The sequence below is a fragment of the Somniosus microcephalus genome, chromosome 25 (genome assembly GCF_052327205.1).
Source record: "Somniosus microcephalus isolate GS21.2 chromosome 25, FLI_Smic_1.0, whole genome shotgun sequence".
NCBI lineage: Eukaryota > Metazoa > Chordata > Chondrichthyes > Squaliformes > Somniosidae > Somniosus > Somniosus microcephalus.
In genome coordinates, this window is record NC_141011.1 from 47,195,467 (window position 1) to 47,218,252 (window position 22,786).

General features: G+C 45.1%; 1 protein-coding gene across 2 annotated transcripts in view; it reads left to right on the forward strand.

The window, feature by feature from the left end:
• noc2l (NOC2-like nucleolar associated transcriptional repressor) overlaps positions 1–22,786 on the forward strand; it is a 221,235-nt gene that overhangs the window by 3,768 nt on the left and 194,681 nt on the right. For both annotated transcript variants that reach the window (XM_085967329.1, XM_085967330.1), the window contains exons 2-5: positions 3,731–3,898; positions 5,466–5,646; positions 8,112–8,228; positions 13,498–13,618. In XM_085967329.1, the coding sequence (XP_085823455.1) occupies positions 3,731–3,898; positions 5,466–5,646; positions 8,112–8,228; positions 13,498–13,618 (587 nt within the window). The remainder of the gene's footprint in view (positions 1–3,730; positions 3,899–5,465; positions 5,647–8,111; positions 8,229–13,497; positions 13,619–22,786) is intronic.

A 22,786-nucleotide genomic window follows, 5' to 3' on the forward strand; every position in this document is an offset into this window, starting at 1 on the left:
AATTAAGCAATTTAATGAATATTGCACAGGAGCCTTTTTTTTGCACAATTTTTCAATTCAACCCTAGCTGATAATTTGAAGTCAGCAATATTGAATTAAGAAGCAGGCAGGTCATTTAGTCTTCAAAAAGTTTATTGGGTTGCAATTCAGTCACTCTTGTCGAGTATTTCAAACATTTAACAGAAAATTTTAGTTGGCGACAAATTGCAGTGCAAGACGGAGATGTGTGATTTCCTGAATTTTTAACACAATTATGTGGGGTTTAATATTTAGGTAACAGTATTTCCATATTTTGCCATTGATTGGTTAGTTGGAAATTCCATGAAGTTGGCATTACAAGACCATCCTTATTATTTCTATATATGGACAATGTCTTGCCCTGTATATTAAACCTGGATGCTTCTCTATTGAACCTAATGAGATTCAAGAACCAGAATACGGTCTGGATGCAAAGTTCAGTTTGATAAGGGAGGACTTGTTCTCATACCTAGCTACCTCAGTTAGTTCTCAAATGCAACATAGGGACAGGAGGAGGCCATTCAGCCCCTCGAGCCTGTTCCACCATTCAATGAGATCATGGCTGATCTGCGACCTAACTCCATATACCCGCCTTTGGCCCGTAAGCCTTAATACCTTTGGTTAACAGAAAGCTATCAATCTCCGATTTTAAATTAACAATTGATCCAGCATCAATTGCCGTTTGCGGGAGAGTTCCAAACTCCTACCACCCTTTGTGTGTAGAAGTGTTTCCTAATTTCACTCCTGAAAGGTCTGGCTCTAATTTTTAGACTATGCCCCCTAGTCCTAGACTCCCTGACGTAATAAAGACTCACTATGCACTTGGTTGTACATAAAGCAAGGTTTTAATCAACTTGTAACAAAACATGGAGGTCTAGTTAGTAGTCACTAGCTTCCTGTTTCCAGACTGTCTCTGGCCAAGGTGGGCCCACGCCCGAGTATTTATACTCTTCGGGCGGCGCCCTCAGCTGGCTGTTCAGTAGTACTTCCTGAGTTACTTGTAGAAGTTGCGATTTATGACACTCCCCAACCAGCGGAAATAGTTTCTCTCTATCTATCCTATCTGTTCCCCTTAATATCCTGAAAACTTCGATCAGATCACCCCATAACCTTCTACGTTCTAGGGAATATAACCCTAGTTAGTGTAATCTCTCTTCACAACTTAACCCTTGAAGTCCAGGTATCATTCTGGTAAACCTACGCTGCACTCCCTCCAAGGCCAATATATCCTTCCTAAGGTGTGGTGCCCAGAACTGCTCACAGTGCTCCAGGTGTGGTCTAACCAGGGTTTTGTACAGCTGCAGCATAACTTCTACCCCCCTGTATTCTAGTCCTCTAGATATAAAGGCCAGCATTCCATTAGCCTTTTTGAGTATTTTCTGTATCTGTTCATGATATTTTAATGATCTATGAACCTGTATCTATGCGACGTCTTGTCCAGAGGTACTAAGAGTGAATGTGTTTACTTTCTTAAAAATTCACAGATGAGATTATGACACTTCGTATTATCAGGATTGCAACTCATTTGAATCCTGAGATGACAGCTTTGAAGTCTAGAGTTTAAGAATATACTGTAAACGTCGCCATTTTCTTCCTTTGCCCCTCCCCTGCCTGCTGAACAAAAATATCAACTTGTATTTATATGAAGGGACCGAGTGTAATGTATCCAAGTTTGCTGATGATACAAAGCTAGGTGGGAAAGTAAGCTGTGAGGTGAACACAGAGCCTGCAAAGGGATATAGACAGGTTAAGTCAGTGGGCAATAAGGTGTAAGATTCTGAGGGGGATTGACAGGCTAGATGCAGAGAGGTTGTTTCCCCTGGCTGGAGAGTCTAGAACTAGGGGGGCATAGTCTCGGGATACGGGGTCGGATATTTAAGACTGAGATGAGGAGGAATTTCTTCACTGAGGGTTGTGAATCTTTGGAATTCTCTGCCCCAAAGGACTGTCGATGCTGAGTCGTTAAGTATATTCAAGGCTGAGATCGCTAGATTTTTGGACTCATGGGGAATCAAGGGATATGGGGATAGGGCGGGAAAGTGGAGTTGAGGTCGAAGATCAGCCATGATCTTATTGAATGGTGGAGCAGGCTCGAGGGGCCGTATGGCCGACTCCTGCTCCTAATTCTTATGTTCTTATACAGCGCTTTTAACATAGTAAAACATCCCAAGGTGCATCACAGGAGCGTTATCAAACAAAATTTGACACTGAGCCACATAGGGAGATATTAGGGCAGATGACCAAAAGCTTGGTCAAAGTGGCAGGTTTTAAGGAGCGTCTTAAAGGAGGAGAGAGGCAGAGAGGTTTAGGGATGGAATTCCAGAGCTTAGGACCTCGGCAGGTGAGGGCACGGCCCCAATGGTGGAGCGATTATAATCAGGGTTGAGCAAGTCAGTAACCTGTCCTCTCTTTAGAAACAGAAAAATAGGAGCAGGAGTCGGCCATTCGGCCCTTCGAGCCTGCTCCTCCATTCAATCTGATCATGGCTGATCCTCTATTTCAATACCATATTCCCGCTCTGTCCCCATACCCCTTGACGCCTTTTGTGTCTAGAAATCTATCTACTTCTTAAATATATTCAGTGACTTGGCCTCCACAGCCTTCTGTGGTAGAGAATTCCACAGGTTCACCACCCTCTGAGTGAAGAAATTTCTCCTCATCTCAGTCCTAAATGTCCTACCCTGTATACTGAGACTGTGACCCCTCATTCTAGACCCCCAGCCAGGGGAAACATCCTCCCTGCATCCAGTGTCTAGCCCTGTCAGAATTTTATACGTTTCAATGAGATCCGCTCTCATTCTTCTAAACTCTAGTGAATACAGGCCTAGTCGACCCAATCTCTCCTCATACAACAGTCCTGCCATCCCAGGAATCAGTCTGGTGAACCTTCGCTGCACTCCCTCTATGGCAAGTATATCCTTTCTTAGGTAAGGAGACCAAAACTGCACACAGTACTCCAGGTGTGGTCTCACCAAGGCCCTGTATAACTGTACTAAGACATCCTTGCTCCTGTGTTCAAATCCTCTTGCAATGAAGCCCAACATACCATTTGCCTTCCTAACTGCTTGCTGCACCTGCATGTTTGCTTTTAGTGACTGATGTACAAGGACACCCAGGTCGCTCTGTACATCAACATTTCCCAATCTATCACCATTTAAATAATACTCTGCCTTTCTGTTTTTCCTACCGAAGTGGATAACTTCACATTTATCCACGTTATACTGCATCTGCCATGTATTTGCCCACTCACTCAACTTGTCTAAATCGCCTTGAAGCCTCTTTGCATCCTCCTCACAACTCACAATCCCACCTAGTTTCGTGTCGTCAGCAAACTTGGAAATATTACATTTGGTTTCCTCATCCAAATCACTGATATATATTGTGAATAGCTGCGGCCCAAGCACTGACCCCTGCGGTACCCCATTATTCCTACTCTCTCTTTCCTGTCTGTTAACCAATTTTCAATCCATGCCAGTATATTACCCCCAATCCCATGTGCTTTAATTTTTGCACACTAACCACTTATGTGGGACTTTATCAAAGGCCTTCTGAAAATCCAAATACACCACATCCACTGGTTCTCCCTTATCTATTCTACCAGTTACATCCTCAAAAAAGCTCCAGTAGGTTTGTCAAACACGATTTCCCTTTCATAAATCCTTTGAGTGCAGCGACTAGTCACCTATTAACTTACCACAATTATGTGTTCCAGAAAACTTGCTAACCTCAGTGTGGATGAGTTTCTCACCTCCGCGTTCGACTCGGACAGCGGCTCGGAGGGCGAGGAGTCTGCGGTTGAAGACGAGAAGCAAAGCAGCAAACGCGAGATAGAAGTCGGAAAGAAAAAGAAAGCACCTCAACCCAAAGTGCAGGAAAAAAAGTGAGATCACTTGGAAAATAAATTTTGAACCATTGCACTTTTTTAAATTCTGTGAGTGCAATTAACTGCCGGGTGAATTAAAGTAAAAAAATGGAGCAGTCCGCTGGGATCTGTTTTGCAGAGTCGCAGAGATGTACATTTTACATTCTGACTGATGTGACTACTGAGACTAGACTCATAGAATAGTAGAAATTTACGGCACAGAAGGAGGCCATTCGGCCCATCATGTCTGTGCCGGCCAAAAAAGAGCTATCCAGCCTAATCCCACTTTCCAGCTCTTGGTCCGTAGCTCTGTAGGTTACAGCACTTTGAGTGCATATCCCAGTACTTATTAAATGTGATGAGGGTTTCTGCCTCTCCCACCCTTTCAGGCAGTGAGTTCCAGACCCCCACCACCCTCTGGGTGAAAAAAGTTCTCCTCAACTCCCCTCTAATCCTTCTACCAATTACTTTAAATCTATGCCCCCTGGTTATTAACCCTCTCTGCTAAGGGAAATAGATCCTTCCTATCCACTCTTATCTAGGCCTCTCCTAATTTTATACACCTCAATTAAATCTCCCCTCAGCCTCCTCTGTTCCAAAGAAAACAACCTTGGGGCGATCATGTTAACATGTGTCCAAAACAAGCTTTAAAGCTTGATCATTCATTTGCTTTTGCTGTACTGACTGCCATTTGGATGATTTTGATGGCCAGCCTTAAATTCTTCAGAATGATGGCAACATTAAAAAAAAAGAAAAGAAAGACTTGCATTTCTATAGCGCCTTTCACGACCACCGGACGTCTCAAAGCGCTTTATAGCCAATGAAGCACTTTTTGAAGTGGAGTCACTGTTATAATGTGGGAAATGCAGTAGCCAATTTGCGCACAGCAAGCTTCCCTCAAACAGCAATGTGATAATGACCAGATAATCTGTTTTTGTTATGTTGATTGAGGGATAAATATTGGCCAGGACACTGGGGATAACTCCCCTGCTCTTAGAAAGATAGGAACAGGAGTAGGCCATTCAGCCCTTCGAGCCTGCTCCGCCATTCAATCTGAACATGGCTGATCCTCTATCTCAATACCATATTCCCGCTCTCTCCCCATACCCCTTGATGCTTTTTGTGTCTAGAAATAATGCCATGGGATCTTTTGCATCCACCTGAGAGAGCAGACATGGGCCTCAATTTAACGTCTCATCCGAAAGACGGCACCCCCGACAGTGCAGCACTCCCTTAGCACTGCACTGGAAGTGTCGGCCTAGATTTTTGTGCTCGAGTCTCTGGAGTGGGACTTGAACCCACAACCTTCTGACTCAGAGGCGAGGGTGCTGCCCACTGAGCCACGGCTGACGAGATATTCATAGTGGTAAGATCATCTCATCCACTGTTGCTGTTTCACCCTTCTACTTTCCCTTTAACAGTTTCTAAAACGGGTTTGCAATTTTACACATTAGTAAGAGACAGGTTCATTGCCCTTTGATTGTTGCCTTGGTGACGTTTCTCGCTGTATAACTTGTTCTGTAGAAGGAAGTCAACTTTCTTTCTTTTTTTTAAAAGCTAAAACGTTTCTTTTTTGTCCTGGTAGGAAAGAGAAACAAAAGGGTGCCGCACAGGAGCATAAAGAGCAGCTCTCGCGACTGAAGCAGAAGGACCCGGAGTTTTTCAAATTCTTGGCGGAAAATGATCAGAAGCTGCTGAACTTTGACGACACAGACAGCTCGGAAGATGAAGACGACCGAATGCACACGCTGCCAGAGGAGCTCGAGGTCGCCCGCTCTTTTTTAAAATTTCAACGTTTACTGGCAAGGGTTTGGGGACGGGTTACATTACAGTCCCCACCACTTAAAGCACCCGCGTTTAAATGTTGCCGATCGTTTAAGTTGGGCAAATGGCGTAAACCGATTCCTGTTACCGTTATTGCCAGTGACAAAGTTGCCGCTTGCACCGTGTTCCGGACAGAAACGGGCGTTCAGTCAGCGGGTCAGACACCACAGTTATGAATTTATTAAGATAAGGTGCATGTGTGGAATTCCCTTGGAATGACCAAATAGTACGGCAAGGTCCATTGTTGTCCTTTATATTGCGTGAAAAAAAACCACCAGAACATTCTGTGTAAACGGCAGTCATTAAGATTCCAATGTGAAAGAATGTAGTCAGAAGTGTGACTTTTAATATTTAATGTACAAATCATTTGACCAGCACATTAGAGAATTATGCAATGACGAGAATTCCAAGGTACAGGAAACTTTTTATCCGGTTGATCAAAAAGTCCGGATTACAGAGAGGTATACTTACTAAGGTACGAGAGCCCCGTACACAGCCACAGATCCAGGCGTCCCTGTTGCACGGCAACAGGTGCAGGAACCCCGGTTACACGGGCACAGATCCAGGAACCATGGTTACACGGCCACTAATATGAAGTAAAATTTACCTGAACCTACTCATGAATTTTGCCGGTTAAGAGAGATTTCTGGTTATTTAGGTGCCGGTAAAAAGAGAGTTTCCTGTAGTTACTGGACTGCATATAATCAGTCCACAGCACGTATCGCGGGCTAATGGCGTTGGCACCGACATGCTGGTTATAAGCGGTGGGGACTGTACTGTATTATCTGGGGGAGAGAAAGTACATCCTGCAATAACAGCTACAGGTTTCACTATCTGCTGGCATGGACATGGTCTACTACAGCTGACGAGGTAACTGCAGTGCTTGTAACAAAAGTGCTGAAAGATCACGTGGGCTGAAGGAAAGGCGTTCGTGCAGCGACGGCGATTTCATCTTTGAGAAGCAGCCCGAGAGCGTGTGCCAGAGTGAACAATTCAATGTGCCTTTCCAGCTGCCTCAACAATACTTTAAAACTGGTTGTAAAGTAGGTGTAACTCGACCAATTCTTACCGGGCATGGGCCCCGCAGAGCTGGCCCCCTCTAACTCGTCTCTAATGAGCAGTCTGACTCGGAGAGGTGACTAGCCAGTGTGGGAAATGGAACAGGTCACGGTACAGTACAGGGGTCATCTGTAACGTTCCCCCTAATTTCTTTTGGGTGCGCGGCCCCTTTAAGGGGGTGCGTGGCCCATTCACAGTTTTGCGCATGCACGAAACTTAACGTTGAAAAAGCCGGTCCTGAGCTGCGCAGCTTATGGGGAACGTTGGACGTCTGATGGTCATGGAATAGAATGATACAGCACAGAAGGAGGCCAATTGGCCCATCGTTGCCTGTGCCGGATCAAGGTACCTTGGGATCATTGAGGGACTTTTACATTGATGCTTGTTCACTTCGCCCATCAGAATTGTCGACCCATGTTTAAGGAGGATAAGGTAGTAGGTTTTGCAATGTAAACACAGAGCAGCTGCTTGGGCTCCACCTTCCTGTGATAGGAACCAAACCAGCAGTAGTGTAAGATTGTCTTTACGCCAAATCTAATGGTGCTGCAACTGCCCCAGGCGTGCATTGTGTTAATATAAAAACAGAAAAGTGTTGGAAATGTACAGCGAGTCCACCAAAATCTGAAAACAGGGAAGAGAGCTTGGCGTTCGTCAGTAGGAACCTAAACTGCTAACGTTAGATTTCTCCTGCTGTGTGTTTTCAAAGTCTTCTGTACTTATTTGAGGTTGCCATTTTTTTTTACAGCGTCAGCCATAGCTCAGTGGGCAGCACCCTCGCCTCTGAGTCAGAAGGATGTGGGTTCAAGTCCCACTCCAGAGACTTGAGCACAAATATCTAGGCTGGCACTCCAGTGCAGTGCTGAGGGAGCACGGCATTGTCGGAGGTGCCTTCTTTCAGATGAGATGTTAAACCGAGGCTCCGTCTGCCCCCTCAGGTGGATGTAAAAGATCCCACAGCACTATTTCGAAGAAGAGCAGGGGAGTTCTCCCCAATGTCCTGGCCAATATTTATCCCTCAATCAACATCACTAAAATAGACTATCTGGTCATTAACACATTACTGTTTGTGGGAGCTTGCTGTGCGTAAATTGGCTGCCGTGTTTCCTACATTACAACAGTGACTACACTTCAAAAAGTACTTCATTGGCTGTAAAGCACTTTGGGGCGTCCGGTATTCTTGTAAAGCGCTATAGAAATGCAAGTCTTTTTTTTCTGTATCTGTGCTTGATACCAATTTCTCAGTACAGTACTAGTGCCCCTTGTCTCGCTAAACACAAATGATCACCAATAGTCTTAATTTAAAAAAAAAAATCATTAAAAAATGTTTTTTTTATCAACTTTTTTGAAGGTGGCAAGTGACGATGAGGAAGGTGAAGAGCAGGTGCCAACCCCAAAGCGCAAAAAAGGAGGGGACCTAATCCCAGTCACTGTCCGAATGGTAGAGAAGTGGAAAGAAATGGTGGAGGTAAGCCAAACTTCAACAAATTAAATGTGTGCTACTTTTATACAATGTAGAAGTTTTATTGCTGACAAATACACTTTGTGTAGCGTTGTTCCTGGATACGTATTTTCTGCATGAATTAGATGTGAGCTTAATCGAATATCTGCAGTGCCCCGAGCTTTACAGTTTAACAATTATTACCATTTTTGGGAGTGTTTCCGTGTTTTGATTGCTGAATAATGTTTTCCGCACGAATGCATCATTATTGCCAGTTAGCTACTGGAGTAAATGCTATTGGAACCTGGCCTTGGGGACAGATATGTTTGGTATGTTGTTCAGCTTCGAATTATACAATATACAATACGGACTGAAGTGGTAAAGTTCGGAGCTCCAATGTTTCTGGAGAAGGCCTTGAGTCAGTCTGTTCATTTAATCCCATCCGTTGCTTTTAGACAAGTCGAGCTTTAATTGGGGCGTTGGTACGATAAATTATTTACACCTCAGACCTTGCAGCCTCACTCGAGGTCTGATGTACCAAATGAAGAGTGAGATTTACTATTTGCTCAGAACGGGTTTCGGCAACCACAGCGAGGGAGTGAAAATAATACGATTTTTGCGTCAAGTAATATAAAAATTAACCAGTCGGTACTTTCACCAGCAAAACGCCTCTTAAAAAATGGTCCTGTGTTTTAAGATAAACGCTGTTGTATCCATTGCCAAGGAAATAAAGATTCTGATCGGTGACTGAAGTGGCTGCAGACGTGCTTTCCACCCGCCATGTTGTCACAATGCATTAGTGTCTTTTGAAAATCCTGTCTGGGGAATTGTTCTGTTTCGAGCTGATTGCTGCCCGCGAGGTGGGTATTCCTTTGCCATTGACGTCAGGTGGAATTTGTGAAATGAAGGCTAAAAATAACTGACGTGGGGTACAGTTTTTAAAAAAAAAAAAAAAAAAAAAAATTCTATTAGAACTTTGTGACATCCAGCCACTGGAGGTTTTGAGCAGTTGTAAATGGTTTGGAACCTAAACAAAGTGGAGTAGATGTATCGCTACCTTTTTTTATATTGAGTTAAATGAAATATACTTTACAGCATTTTTCCAAACTGATCAGGTGTTTCAAACCGCAGAACAAGCTGTTCTTGACTCAGCGCTGTTAACAAATAGAAAAGAATTGACTGAAAGGTACAAAGTGTGACCTGATCTAAACCGACGTAGATCAGATTTGATTCCATTTTTTTCCCTCCCTGATCTCTTCTGAGCTGTAACTTGAGGTACAGCTCCACAGACGCTGGGACTGCTTCAGCCAAGAGACCCTTCTTTTCTTTATATATAAGCCAAGAGAGTCCGCATTAGCAGACTCTTTTGTAAGAAGCATTGCAGTTGGGCCCCAGCCTCTCCTCACGTGATTACCACTTGCAAGAACTTTCCCAGTAGGGGGTCACTGCATAGCCATCGGGATTGGCAGCACCCTGATGCCTCCCTTCCTTCCTTCTCCCTACCTAGCTCAGGACAGATGAGGCAAATTGCAGCAGCCTCGCTTTTTTTATTATTCGTTCCTGGGATGTGGCTGTCGCTGGCAAGGCCAGCATTTATTGCCTCATCCCTACTTGCCCTTGAGAAGGTGGTGGTGAGCCGCCTTCTTCAACTGCTGCAGTCCGTGTGGTGAAGGTACTCCCACAGTGCTGTTAGGGAGGGGGGTTCCAGGGTTTTGACCCAGCAACAATGAAGGATCGGCCGATATACTTTACCCTGACTTGGAGGGGAACTTGGAGATGGTGGTTTTCCCATGCGCCTGCTGCCCTTGTCCTTCTAGGTGGAAGAGGTCGTGGTTTTCCCATGCGCCTGCTGCCCTTGTCTTTCTAGGTGGAAGAGGTCGCGGGTTTGGGAGTTGCTGTTGAAGAAGCCTTGGCGAGTTGCTGCAGTGCATCTTGTAGATGGTACACACTGCAGCCACGGTGCGTCAGTGGTGAAGGGAGTGAATGTTTAAGGCGGTGGATGGGGCGCTGCTACTTGATTGAGATTAACTAACACAGCACTGGCCATAAATTGAACCTGGAGCCTTTCTGCTCTAACCAACTCCCATGCCACTCCAGGTAGGGGATTTGCCAACTGCAAGAGCTCTTTGAATGGGACGCTTTTTTAATTCAGTTTCCGCTCCTGTGAAGCGCCTTGGGACGTTTTTACTTCTCTCCTACATGCTGCCGCTCGGCGACAACATCCGAAAACACACTGGCCCAGAAATTCGGGTCGGAGGCTTCCCGCGGGTGCAAGCCTCCGACCTGCATTTAACTTGCGCGTCGGCCGTTGAGCTGTGAGCCCCCGTGGAATTGCGATCCTGGGCCGCCTCCAACTGCCGACGCACAGTACTTGCGTATCCCAGGGGCGCAGTTAGTTCGATGCGTCCCCATGGACCACGTGGGCCATGGAGAGCCAATCGTAGCGGGGAATGCTTCATTCATAAGTTTGACAGGAAGGGCTGTCAAACCTATAAATACTATAAGCCCCAAAACATCATTAAAACCTCAAATAAATTTAAAAAAAAACACATCACATTTTTAAAATAAACTATAAATTACATGAAATAACTATTTTAAACAATTTAAATTTTTGAAAAAATTAATTACATTTTCTAACGGGGCTAAAAATAAACTTACCTTTCTTTAAAGTATTTAAAAATAATAAACCTCTGGAAAAAATTTTAAAATGTAAATTAATTCACCACTTACCTTGTAAAAAGCAGGCCTTGCGACTGCTTTTTACATTTCTAACTTCTGGAGACTTACCCTCCCGGGAAAACCTGCAAAAAAGACGTAAGTTGGATGCGCATGATATACCTATCAATTCAGTTCATGAAAAGCGACGAGTTAAGTTAGTAACTATAGGTTTTTATTGGCTAAATAACAGAGCCCACCCTCGTGGGTGATCGGATCCAACAAGGAGGAATACCAGCCAGTCGACCACCTTTATACCTGGGCAAGCAGGCGGAGCCGTGGGCGGAGTCAGCTGTGGTCAGCCCAGGTATAACAGCGTGACAAGAGGTGACCTTGTGTAGTGATACAACAGTGTAAACAGTGATAACCATAGTGTAACGATAGTGAACGATAAAAGTGGTTTACCACAGCGCACGCGTTCCACCTGTCAACCCCTTCTTTCAGGGGAACAGAAGTGCCGGTTTCCCGCGCATGCGCAGTGCATGCACGAAACCGGCACTTCCATTGGGCCTACGGGTGAGTACCCCGTGCGTACTCACCTGTGGAGACCTGAATTTCTGGGCCAACATTCGGTTCCACGTGCACTGACGGTACCCAGCTCTCCCATTCCACCACCTCTCTCAACCTCTTCACTGTCTCTGATTTGTTGCGCTGCTTATCTAACATCCAGTGCTGAACGAGCAGAAGTTCCCTCCAAATAAATATCGGGAAGACCAAAGCCATTGTCTTCTGTTCCCTAGCCACCGAATCCAACCCTCTTGCCGCCATCCATGTCTGAGGCTGAACCAGACCATTCGCAATGTAGTGTCATACTTGACCCTGAGATGAACTTCCGACCGCATGTCCTCTCCATCCAGAAGGCCGCCTACTTCCACCTCCATAACATCCCCCGTCTCCGCCCCTGCCTCAGCTCACCTGCTGAAACCCTCATCCATGCCTTTGTTACCTCTGAACTTGACTCTTCCAACGCACTCCTGGCCAACCTCCCATCTTCCACCCTCCATAAACTTGAACTCATCTGCAACTCTGCTGCCCGTATCTGAACTCGCACCACGTTTCGTTCGCCCATCACCCCTGTGCTCGCTGACCTACATTGTTTCCCAGTCCGGCCACGCCTCAATTTTAGAATACAGGAAACTTTGTTATATCCGGCACCGATGGGACCGAGCTGTTGCCATCCCATCAAAACTGCCGGACATACCAGCGTTAATGTTGAAGCATACGGAGGTTTTCATCTCCGTATCTGACAACAAACACTGTTGCTTAGCAACAGCTTCTAAACAGTCGGCCCGTACCTTGGAAGCGTCTCTGTAGCTTAGCAACAGCTTCAGAGAGACTTTCCAGAGCCTGACTGTTGGGGGAAAAAAAGCCACGAGAAGAAAAAAAACCTAACAAAACGGCTCCTGATTTCTGTCGGTAGATCGAGGTTTCCGGACATACAACCTCCGGATAAACCAAAGTCTCCTGTACTCATCCTTGGTTTTCAAATCCCTCCCTGGCCTTGCCCCTCCCTATCTCTGTCACCACCTCCAGCTCTACAACCCTCCAAGATCTCTGCACTCCTCTAATTCTGCCCCCTTGCATATCCCTAATTTTAATCGCTCAACCTTTGGTGGCCGTGCCTTCTGTTGCCAAGGCCCTAAGCTCTGGAATTCCCTCCCTAAACCTCTCCGTCTCTCTACCTCACTCTCCTCCTTTAAAGATGTTCCTTAAAACCTACCTCTTTGACCAAGCTTTAGGTCATGTGCCCTAATATCTCCTTATGTGGCTCGGTGTCATTTTATTTGATAATCTCTCCTGCGAAGCGCTTTGGGACATTTTATAACGTTAAAGGCGCCGTATAAATACAAGGTGCTATATAAATACAAGGTATTGTTTTAAAAGTGTATTTAATATCCCTGTCATCGGTGGCTTGTGATAGAAGTTTGACTCAACTTGTGTTTTGGACCTCAATTTCTGCTTTAATGGAAGTGTTATTAAAATTGGTGACTGATAAATTAAGATTTTGATTGTGGATACCAGGCTATGCTTATTGCATCTTCATAAAGGCATGGAAGAGAAGCCAGTGGACTAGACTCGTGTATTTGCATGTTCACGCTCCTGTGCGTGACATCTACCCAGAGCAGTAAGCTGGGACCTGACACTGGTGTCAACCTGCATTGCCCAAAGCTGTGCCTCCACCTGTTGCTCCAACGTGGAATGGTCTTTTTACTTCCTTAACTATTAAAACATAAACATAGAAGATAGGAGCAGGAGTAGGCCATTTGGCCCCTCGAGCCTGCTCCACCATTCAATGCGATCATGGCTGATCATCCAAATTCAGTACCCTGTCCCTGCCTTCTCCCCATATCCCTTGATCCCTTTAGCCTTAAGAACTATATCTAACTCCTTCTTGAATATATTTAATGAATTGGCCTCTACTGCCTTCTGTGGTAGAGAATTCCACAGGTTCACCACTCTCTGGGTGAAGAAATTCCTCCTCATCTCAGTCCTAAATGGCTTACCCCTTATTGTATGGCATCTAACCGGATTTATAGTACATTTTCTGTTTTTAAAAATGCCCCAAATCTCTGTGTTGCAGGACAAGTTAACCTTTAAGCTGTTCCATGACATCGTTCTGGCATTTAAAGCTGCTGTTTCTACAACAAAGGGCGAGGATGGAAGTGGGGGGCCTGGAAAATACAAAGTCGAAGACAGTTCGGGTGAGTGTAAAACCTGCCACTGAAATGTTGGGAATAATGAAAACCACCAAATTTGTGAATCCATGCAGTGGCTGTTTTGAGGATGTTGCTAAACCTGTATCGAACCTTGGTTAGACCACACTTGGAGTAGTGCGTACAGTTCTGGTCGCCATATTATAAAAAGGATATAGAGGCACTGGAGAGGGTGCAGAGAAGATTTACAAGGACGACACCAGAAATGCGAGGTTATACCTATTGGAAAAGGATGAACAGGCTGGGTTTCTTTCATCTTGAAAAGAGGAGGCTGAGGGTGACCTAATAGAGATCTTTAAAATTATGAAAGGTTTTGATAGTGGATACAGAGAGAATGTTTCCACTTGTGGGGAAGAGCAAAACTAGAGGCCATCAATATAAGATAGTCACCAAGAAATCCAATGGGGAATTCAGAAAAAACTTCTTTACCCCGGGAGTGGTGAGAATGTGGAACTCGCTACCACAGGGAGTGGTTGAAGCAAATAGTATAGATGCATTTAAGGGGAGGCTAGACAAACATTAGGGAGAAGGGAATAGAGGGTTACACTGATAGATTTAGATGAGGAAAGACGGGAGGAGGCTTGAGTGGAGCATAAACGCCGGCATAGACTGGTTGGGCCGAATGGCCTGTTTCAGTGCTGTATATCCGATGTAATCCTACATTCGCAGGGAGCTGTGAATAATTATTTTTAATTGCTAGCAAATGTATGATTCTAATTCTCTGCTAACCAAACTGATCAGAATGTGCGTGGGCCTAAGAGCCAAAATGATGGACAAGGCGGGATTTCGAATGCGGACACCCTTGACTTTCAGTAATCGGTGTTGAGTGCGGCAACGAGTGAAAGTGCAAATTCCAGCAACCTTTCACCAGTCTCTTTTTTTATATTTGTTTGCATCAAATTTCTCCCTCTACCATTTTAACAGAGGTGTTAAAAATTTAAAATAAGGAGGTCGGCCCCTCTATTAAAGTAGTGGAGAGAGGATTTTGCTACAAGTGCAGTCAATGTTGGCACAATAAAACCATTTGGCCTAATTTCCTGGCCTCTTGATTTTTGGCTCCAGAAGAAGGGGTGGGCGGAGGCTCGTGTAGTTGGGCCAAGTGGCTGGTTTCTGTGCTGTAGACTCGATCGATGTTTCTGAGTCAAAACAGCCCTGGCGGCAGTTACACAAACTCTGATTAATGATGTGAGAAAGAGAACAAGCCCTGGGCCATCCTGAGCAATCCCCCAATGTTGCTGACTCACGTGAAGGTTGGTGTTGTGTGCAAGGAAGACAGGAATGACCCGGGCTTTGGAGGCCAGGTGAAAGGAGGCCGTGTGCCTTGGACAGCCCTGCTATCAGACATTAACTCTCTCATCGGAGCATCTCATTGTATTCTGAATAACCACAATGATTTTGCTTCTATTACCTTACTTGGTAGATTACTGCAAACGTTTATCACTCTTTTTCTTGCTAGCGTTCTAAAAAAAATTCTGTTCATTTCCTGCTTTCTTGGTGTACTTTGAATCATTCTTAAGCTTCTCTAATCTTTCCTGTTTCTGTTTTTCTCAAAGTAATGTTGAGCTATGACCCTTGGAATAGATTCCATTGTTCTACTGGTTATCGATGGGCTAATGGGCCTGCACTTGCTTGAGTAGATTTTATTCCCCTTTTTTAAATATGGATGCTAGGAAATTATGATGAACCTTTATAAAACACTGGTTCAGCCTCAACTGGAGTATTGTGTCCAATTCTGGGCACCACACTTTAGGAAGGATGTAAAGGCCTTCGAGAGGGTGCAGAAAAGATTTATGAGAATGATTCCAGGAATGAGGGACTTCAGTTACGTGGATAGACTGGAGAAGCTGGGGTTGTTCTCCTTGGAGCAGAGAAGGTTGAGAGGAGATTTGATTGAGGCGTTCAAAATCATGAGGGGGTCGAGACAGAGTAGATAGAGAGAAACTGTTCCCATTGGCGGAAGGGTCGAGAACCAGAGGACACAGATTTAAGGTGATTGTCAGAAGAACCAAAGGCGACATGAGGAAAAACTTTTTTACGCAGCTTATGGTTATGATCTGGAATGCACTGCCTGAAAGGGTGGGTGGTGGAGGCAGACTCAATCACAGCTTTCAAAAGGGAGTTGGATAAGTACCTGAAGGAAAAAAAATTGCAGGGCTACGGGGAAAGGGTGGGGGAGTGGGACTAGCTGAAGTGCTCTTGCAGAGAGCTGGCACGGGCTGAATGGCCTCCTTCTGTGCTGTAACCATTCTATGATTCTATGCTACGTACGTCTGCTTCCAGTCTTGCAGAACCTCAACCCAGCTTGATGAATCGACCCTGACGGTGGCCTTGTCCCACAAATGTCCTCTCTGATTTTCTTCAAATCAAAACCATTCGTGTCCTGGTTTTAGCAGCTTTTAACCATGAGCTTTTGAGTATATCGTAAGCTTAAGTTATCCCTTATGCGGGGGGGGGGGGGAATGCCTCACTGGAGTGGCATTTGATTTATTGCCTGAGCACCTATCAAACAACAATTTTTATAATTTTTGTTTTAAATTTTCAAGCCAGCTGCTTCTGTTCAGATTATGGGCCCCACAAGAGTATTAGAAAGTCTGTCTGTATTTTGCTTTTTTTAGGATTTGGCAGGATTTTTGGGGGCAGATTTTTATTATTTTTCCAAATGTTACACTGGCTTACATATTTTGTTTCCATGGCACTGTCAGGAACGTGCATTGATATCCTGTTGTGATAAGTGCGGCATTGGTCGTGTTACGCATTTCGGGACCAATGCCGTGCTTTATTTCATGGGGCGGTATGGGTTACATAGGATATACGGCACAGAAACAGGCCATTCGGCCCAACCAGTCCATGCCGGCGTTTATGCTCCACTCGAGCCTCCTCCCGTCTTTCCTCAGGGACTGTGTAATTTGTACTCTGTGTATTCATTCTCCTGCTAGACAACATTCATCTCCGCTACAATCCAGTAGCTGAAAGCTGGTTCTCATTATTTTGTATCGTCACTTTTACGTTTTCGTCTGCCTTAATTAGCCTTGCGCAGTTGCCATGAATGATGGGGAAGTGCAACGAGACCTGGGTGTCCTTGTGCACCAGTCGCTGAAGGTAAGCATGCAGGTGCAGCAGGCGGTTAAGAAGGCAAATGGTATGCTGGCCTTCGTAGTGAGAGGATTCGAGTACAGGAGCAAGGATGTCTTGCTGCAGTTGTACAGGGCCTTGGTGAGACCACACCTTGAGTATTGTGTGCAGTTTTGGTCTGAGGAAGGATGTTCTTGAGATGGAGGGAGTGCAGCAAAGATTCACCAGACTGATACCTGGGATGGCAGGAATGACGTATGAGGAGAGATTGGGTCGATTGGGCTTATACTCGCTGGAGTTTCGAAGAATGAGAGGGGATCTCATTGAAACTTATAAATTCTAACAGGACTAGACAGATTAGATGCAGGAAGGATGTTCCCGATGGCGGGGGAGTCCAGAACCAGGGGTCGCAGTCTAAAGATAAGGGGTAAGCCATTTAGGACTGAGATGAGGAGGAATTTCTTCACCCAGAGAGTGGTGAACCTGTGGAATTCTCTACCACAGAAGGCAGTTGAGGCCTATTCATTAATATTTTCAAGAAGGAGTTGGATATATTGCTTAAGGCTAAAGGGATCAAGGGATATGGGGAGAAAGCAGAGACAGGGTACTGAATTTGGATGATCAGCCATGATCTCATTAAATGGCGGAGCAGGCTCGAGGGGCCGAATGGCCTACTCCTGCTCCTATCTTCTATGTTTCTAATGATGGAACCTGGCTACTCCCAGCTTCACATTAAAACCACAGGCCGCTGCCAGCCACTGGTCAACCCCCTCCCGGTCGCCGTCTTGACTCTCATTCTATTTGCCACCTTGATACCCGTTCCGATGATCCGATCAACCCACATCCTGAAGGGGAGGAGTGCACTGTTTAACACACATTAAGAACGCATGTGGCGTTAGCCTTGCTGTAAAGTTTATTGCCTTGGGCATTGTTGTGAGCCAGTCTGAAAACTGTTGGCCCAGAAATTCGGGTCGGGGGCTTCCCGCGGGTGTAAGCCCCCGACCTGCACTTTGCGCGCCGGTCGTTGAGCTGTGGGCCCCCGTGGAATTCCGATCTGGGGCCTGCTCCAACTGCCGGCGCACAGTGCTTGCGTATCCCAGGGGCGCAGTTAGTTCAATGCATCCCCTGGGATCATGTGGGCCATGGGGAGCCAATCGGAGCAGGGAATGCTCCATTCATAAGTTTTACAGGAAGAGCTGTCAAAACTTATAAATGCTACGGCCCCAAAACATCACTAAATCTTCAAATAATTTTTTTTCAATTCACATTTTTTAAATAAACTATAAATTACATGAAATAACTATTAAACAATAATTTAAATTTTTGAAAAAAATAATTTTATTTCCTAACGGGGCTGAAAATAAACTTACTTTGCTTTAAAGTATTTAAAAATAATAAACCTGTGGAAAAAATGTTTTAATTTTAATTAATTCACCACTTACCTTGTAAAAAGCAGGCCTTACGCCTGCTTTTTAAATGTGTAACTTCTGGAGACTTACCCTCCTGGGAAAACCTGCAAAAAAAAACGTAAGTTCGATGCGCACGCGCTGCCTCCTGCGCACGCGTTCGAACTCTGAACCACTTCTTTCAGGGGAACGGAAGTGCCGGTTTCCCGCGCATGCACAGTGCATGCAGGAAACCGGCACTTCCATTGGGCCTACGGGTGAGTACCCTGTGCATACTCACCCGTGGAGGCCCGAATTTCTGGGCCATTAGTTTTACATGCTTTTCCTTTTTAAAAGATCTTATTTCGACTGTCCATACTGGTATTGCATGATGCATTTCCATATTGTTGCGTTTTGCTGCGGTGTTTATTAAAAAAAAACAAAGCCTCCCTAGATACTGGAGCAACACTCCAGTTTTGGATGGGCTGGGGACTGTGTAATTGAGAGCTGCTGGGAACATAGATGACGAGGAAAAGTTTCAGCATTGGTGGTGATGTGGGAGTTCATGTTGAGGTCAGAGATTCTTGGCGAGGCCAAGAATATCAAATGAAGACCGACTAAATTTGGCGATGTTGTAGATAAGTAGCAGCTGTCGCTTGGGCTTGCGAGGGCCTTAATAAAACCATCTTTGAAGATGAGCAGCAGACTCCCGCTAACAATAAAAACATTGGCTTGTGTGTGTGTGTGTGCGGACTTTCTAACATTGGTTTCAGCTGAGAAGCCCTGTATCAGTGAGCAAAACTGCTCCGTCACTGATGTGGGGAGGACTAGTTAGACTGCAGTAACCATTTCTTTCAGTTGCAGTTGCTGTCAAAACAACTTGTATTTATATAGCGCCTTTAACATAGTAAAGCGTCCCAAGGCGCTTCACAGGAGCGTTATCAAACAAAATTTGACACCGAGCCACATAAAGAGATATTAGGGCAGATGAGGTAGGTTTTAAGGAGCATCTTAAAGGAGGATAGGCAGGTAGAGAGATGGAGGGAGAGAATTCCAGAGTTTAGGGCCTAGGCAGCTGGATGCACGGCCACCAATGGTTGAGCGATTATAATCAGGGATGTTTAAGAGGCCAGAATTATAGGAGTGCAGATATCTCAGGGGGGGTCGTGTGGCTGGAGGAGATTACAGAGATAGGGAGGGGCGAGGCCATGGAGGGATTTAAAAACAAATCGAGGTGTTGCTTAACTGGGAGCCAATGTAGGTCAGTGAGCACAGGGGTGATGGGTGAACGGAACTTGGTACGAGTTAGGACACGGGGCAGCAAAGTTTTGGATGACCGCAATTTTACGTGGGAGGCCAGCCAGGAGTGCGTTGAGCTGAGGCAGGGGCGGAGCCGGGCGATGTTCCGGAGGTGGAAATATGCAGTCTCAGTGATGCCGCGGATATGTGTTTGGAAGTTCATCTCGTATGCCGTAGTATGCTGAGCTAAGATGGTCATTATATGGTTGGATCTCCCTAGGCAAATAAGGCTGGTGGCCTGGGAGATCTTCACGTTGGAAACTGTGGTGTTGCTGAGCCTTTGCAATGATCGGCAATGCGGCGTCATATGATGTAGAGCGAGGACAGGCGGTGAACAATCTCTGAATGCTGTTTCCCCACTCAGCTCGCAACCTTTTTGCAGTGAAAATCTGGTGCGGAACATTTCGCAAAGTAGTGACTTTTGGGGGTGATGTGCAACATTGTTAAGTACATGAGAGCATAAGAAATAGGAGCAGGAATAGGCCACTTGGCCCCTCGAGCCTGCTCCGCCATTCAATAAGATCGTGGCTGATCTTGGGCTCAAAGCCACTTCCCTGCCCGCTCCCCATAACTCTTCACTCCCTTATCTTGCAAAAAATTGTCTATCTCCACCTTAAATGTATTTAATGACCCAGCCTCCACCGCTCTCTGGGGCAGAGAATTCCACAGGTTTACGACCCTCTGAGAGAAGAAATTCCTCCTCATCTCAGTTCTAAAAGGGCGACCCTTTATTCTAAAACTGTGCACCCTCTCGAAGGCCATCACATCCTTCCTAAATTGCAGTGCCCAGAATTGGACACAATACTCCAGTTGAGGTTGAACCAGTGTTTTATGAAAGGTTCATCATAGCTTCCTTGCTTTTGTTGCTTGCTATGTCTTTTCCACGCCTCGCGTGTGATGTGGAAGAAGAAAGAGACGCTTTAAGAATTGAGAATCCAGTCCCACAAAGCTCGGCACTTCTTCTGTGAAGCCGCTTCAGTTTCATGATCTGCCTTTTTTGAGATGAATAACCGACAGAAAAAACAATTTCACAGCTTAGAGGTCGGAGATTATTCAAGAACTATTCAAGCAGTGTTCAGCTTCCTGGCAGTCGTTTCTGGAATCTCTCGCGTGGAAGGGCTAATCTAGTCATTAGGTACTTACTGAGTCTGGAGAAGTGGCTCTAACTTGCACCATCCTGCACTTTTATGAAAAGCATTAGATGATGTAATCGTCGTCTGGTGCAGAAAAATTGTTTTCACCTTGGGAAGAAAGTTTTTTCAAATGTACCGAACTCGGAGTGTGATCGGTCACTCTGGGCAGGCAGACTTTACGTTCACTTCAGACACTGAAGAAACTGGGCTTTTGTTAACCTCCACACGACTATTCCAATGCTCGATTCCACGACTCGGCAGCTTGAAAAATCACCTGGTGCCATAGCGACGGGCCATAGCAACAGTGCACGTCAAACTAGATCATTGGGAGAGTCGACTATTCCAACACTCCCCTGGCTGGCCTCCCACCTTGCGCCCTCCGTAAACTTCAGCTCATCCAAAATCTCTGTTGCCCCGTGTCCTAACTCGCACCAAGTCCCTTTCACCCATCATAGAAACATAGAAGCTAGGAGCAGGAGTAGGCCATTTGGCCCCTCGAGCCTGCTCCGCCATTTAATGAGATCATGGCTGATCATCCAAATGCAGTACCCTGTCCCTGCCTTCTCCCCATATCCCTTGATCCCTTTAGCCTTAAGAAGTATATCTATCTCCTTCTTCACCCCATGTGCTCACTGACCTACATTGGCTCACGGTCTGGCAACGCCTCGATTAAAAAAATTCTCAATCCTTGTGTTCAGATCCCTCCATGGCCGCGCCCCTCCCTATCTCTCTAACCTCCTCCGAGATCTCTGCACTCCTCCAATTCTGGCCTGTTGCGCGTCCCCAGACTTGGGGGAGGGGAGCCTGGTTTTTCATTGGTCCAGGAGTCTGCCACTGGGATAAGGAGCCAGATTTAGCAACGCGAACATGAATTAAAATGGCACCAGAATAAAAGCAGCTTGGCATTTGTTCCCATTATTGACCCCATACGTATCCCTTTAAGGGAGTTATTCCCGATGTCCTGGGCCAATATTTATACCTCAATCAACATAACAAATACAGATTATTTGTATTATCATGTACAGCATTGAATCACAAGGCTTTAGCGTCGTGACTCTCATAGCACTCGTTGCAATATATGATGGATCACTGATGCTAATTTCCATTTTGTTCAGTCACCAAAGCAATAGGTTAGGATGTTTGGAAATCTTTTAAAGCACGTAATTTAATTTAAGGTCTTAGCTACACAAAAGGATTTTCTTTTGTTTTATAGTTCTGAGTGATGTCAGCTGTGGCTCAGTGGGCAGCACCCTCGCCTCTGAGTCAGAAGGTTGTGGGTTCAAGTCCCACTCCAGAGACTTGAGCACAAAAATCTAGGCTGACCCTCCAGTGCAGTGCTGAGGGAGTGCTGCACTGTCGGAGGTGCCGTCTTTCAGATGAGAAGTTAAACCGAGGCCCCGTCTACTCTCTCGGGTGGACGTAAAAGATCCCGTGACAATATTTCAAAAAAGAGCAGGGGAGTTTTTATCCCCGGTGCCCTGGCCAATATTTATCCCTCAATCGGCATCACTAAAACAGATTATCTGGCCATTATCACATTGCTGTTTGTGGGAGCTTGCTGTGCGCAAATTGGCTGCTGTGTTTCCTGCATTACAACAGTGACTACACTTCAAAAAGTACTTCATTGGCTGTAAAGCACTTTGAGATGTCCGGTGGTCGTGAAAGGCGCTATATAAATGCAAATCTTTCTTTCTTTAATAACGTGGCTGAGCTCCGTGTGCTACTTTATACTTCAAGCCATTGACAAATACGCAGTTTAAGCTATCAAAATTATATGCAAATGAATGCAGATACATTAATATTTACCACTAATTGAGTTCCGCTGCCAACGTTTATTTTACTTTATGCTTTGTTCATGCTTAGAGAATCGTTTTTACAAAGCGTAACTATTGCTATTCGGCGCCATTCATACTTGCCAGAAATAAAAGCAATGCTGCCAGCTTTTTATTATAATTATTTAAACCTATAATCTAATACCCAATCTGCTATTGCCAATTCACTGTTGACAGAACAGCAGTTTTTTTTCATCAAAATTGCAAAGATGCACATTTGTAATATTGGAAGTGCAACTAATAACAATGCAGACTGCACACAGCTTTTTCTTCTGATTCATCTCCATAATATCTGTTACATCAAATTACCGTGAGTTGGAATGATTAAAAATATACATATTTTAAAGTAGTGAGAGAGTTTTAAACTATCAGATACATGTATCCTGACACTGTTCTGAATTTGTTGTTGACTTTTGGGGTATTGCTTCAAAATTT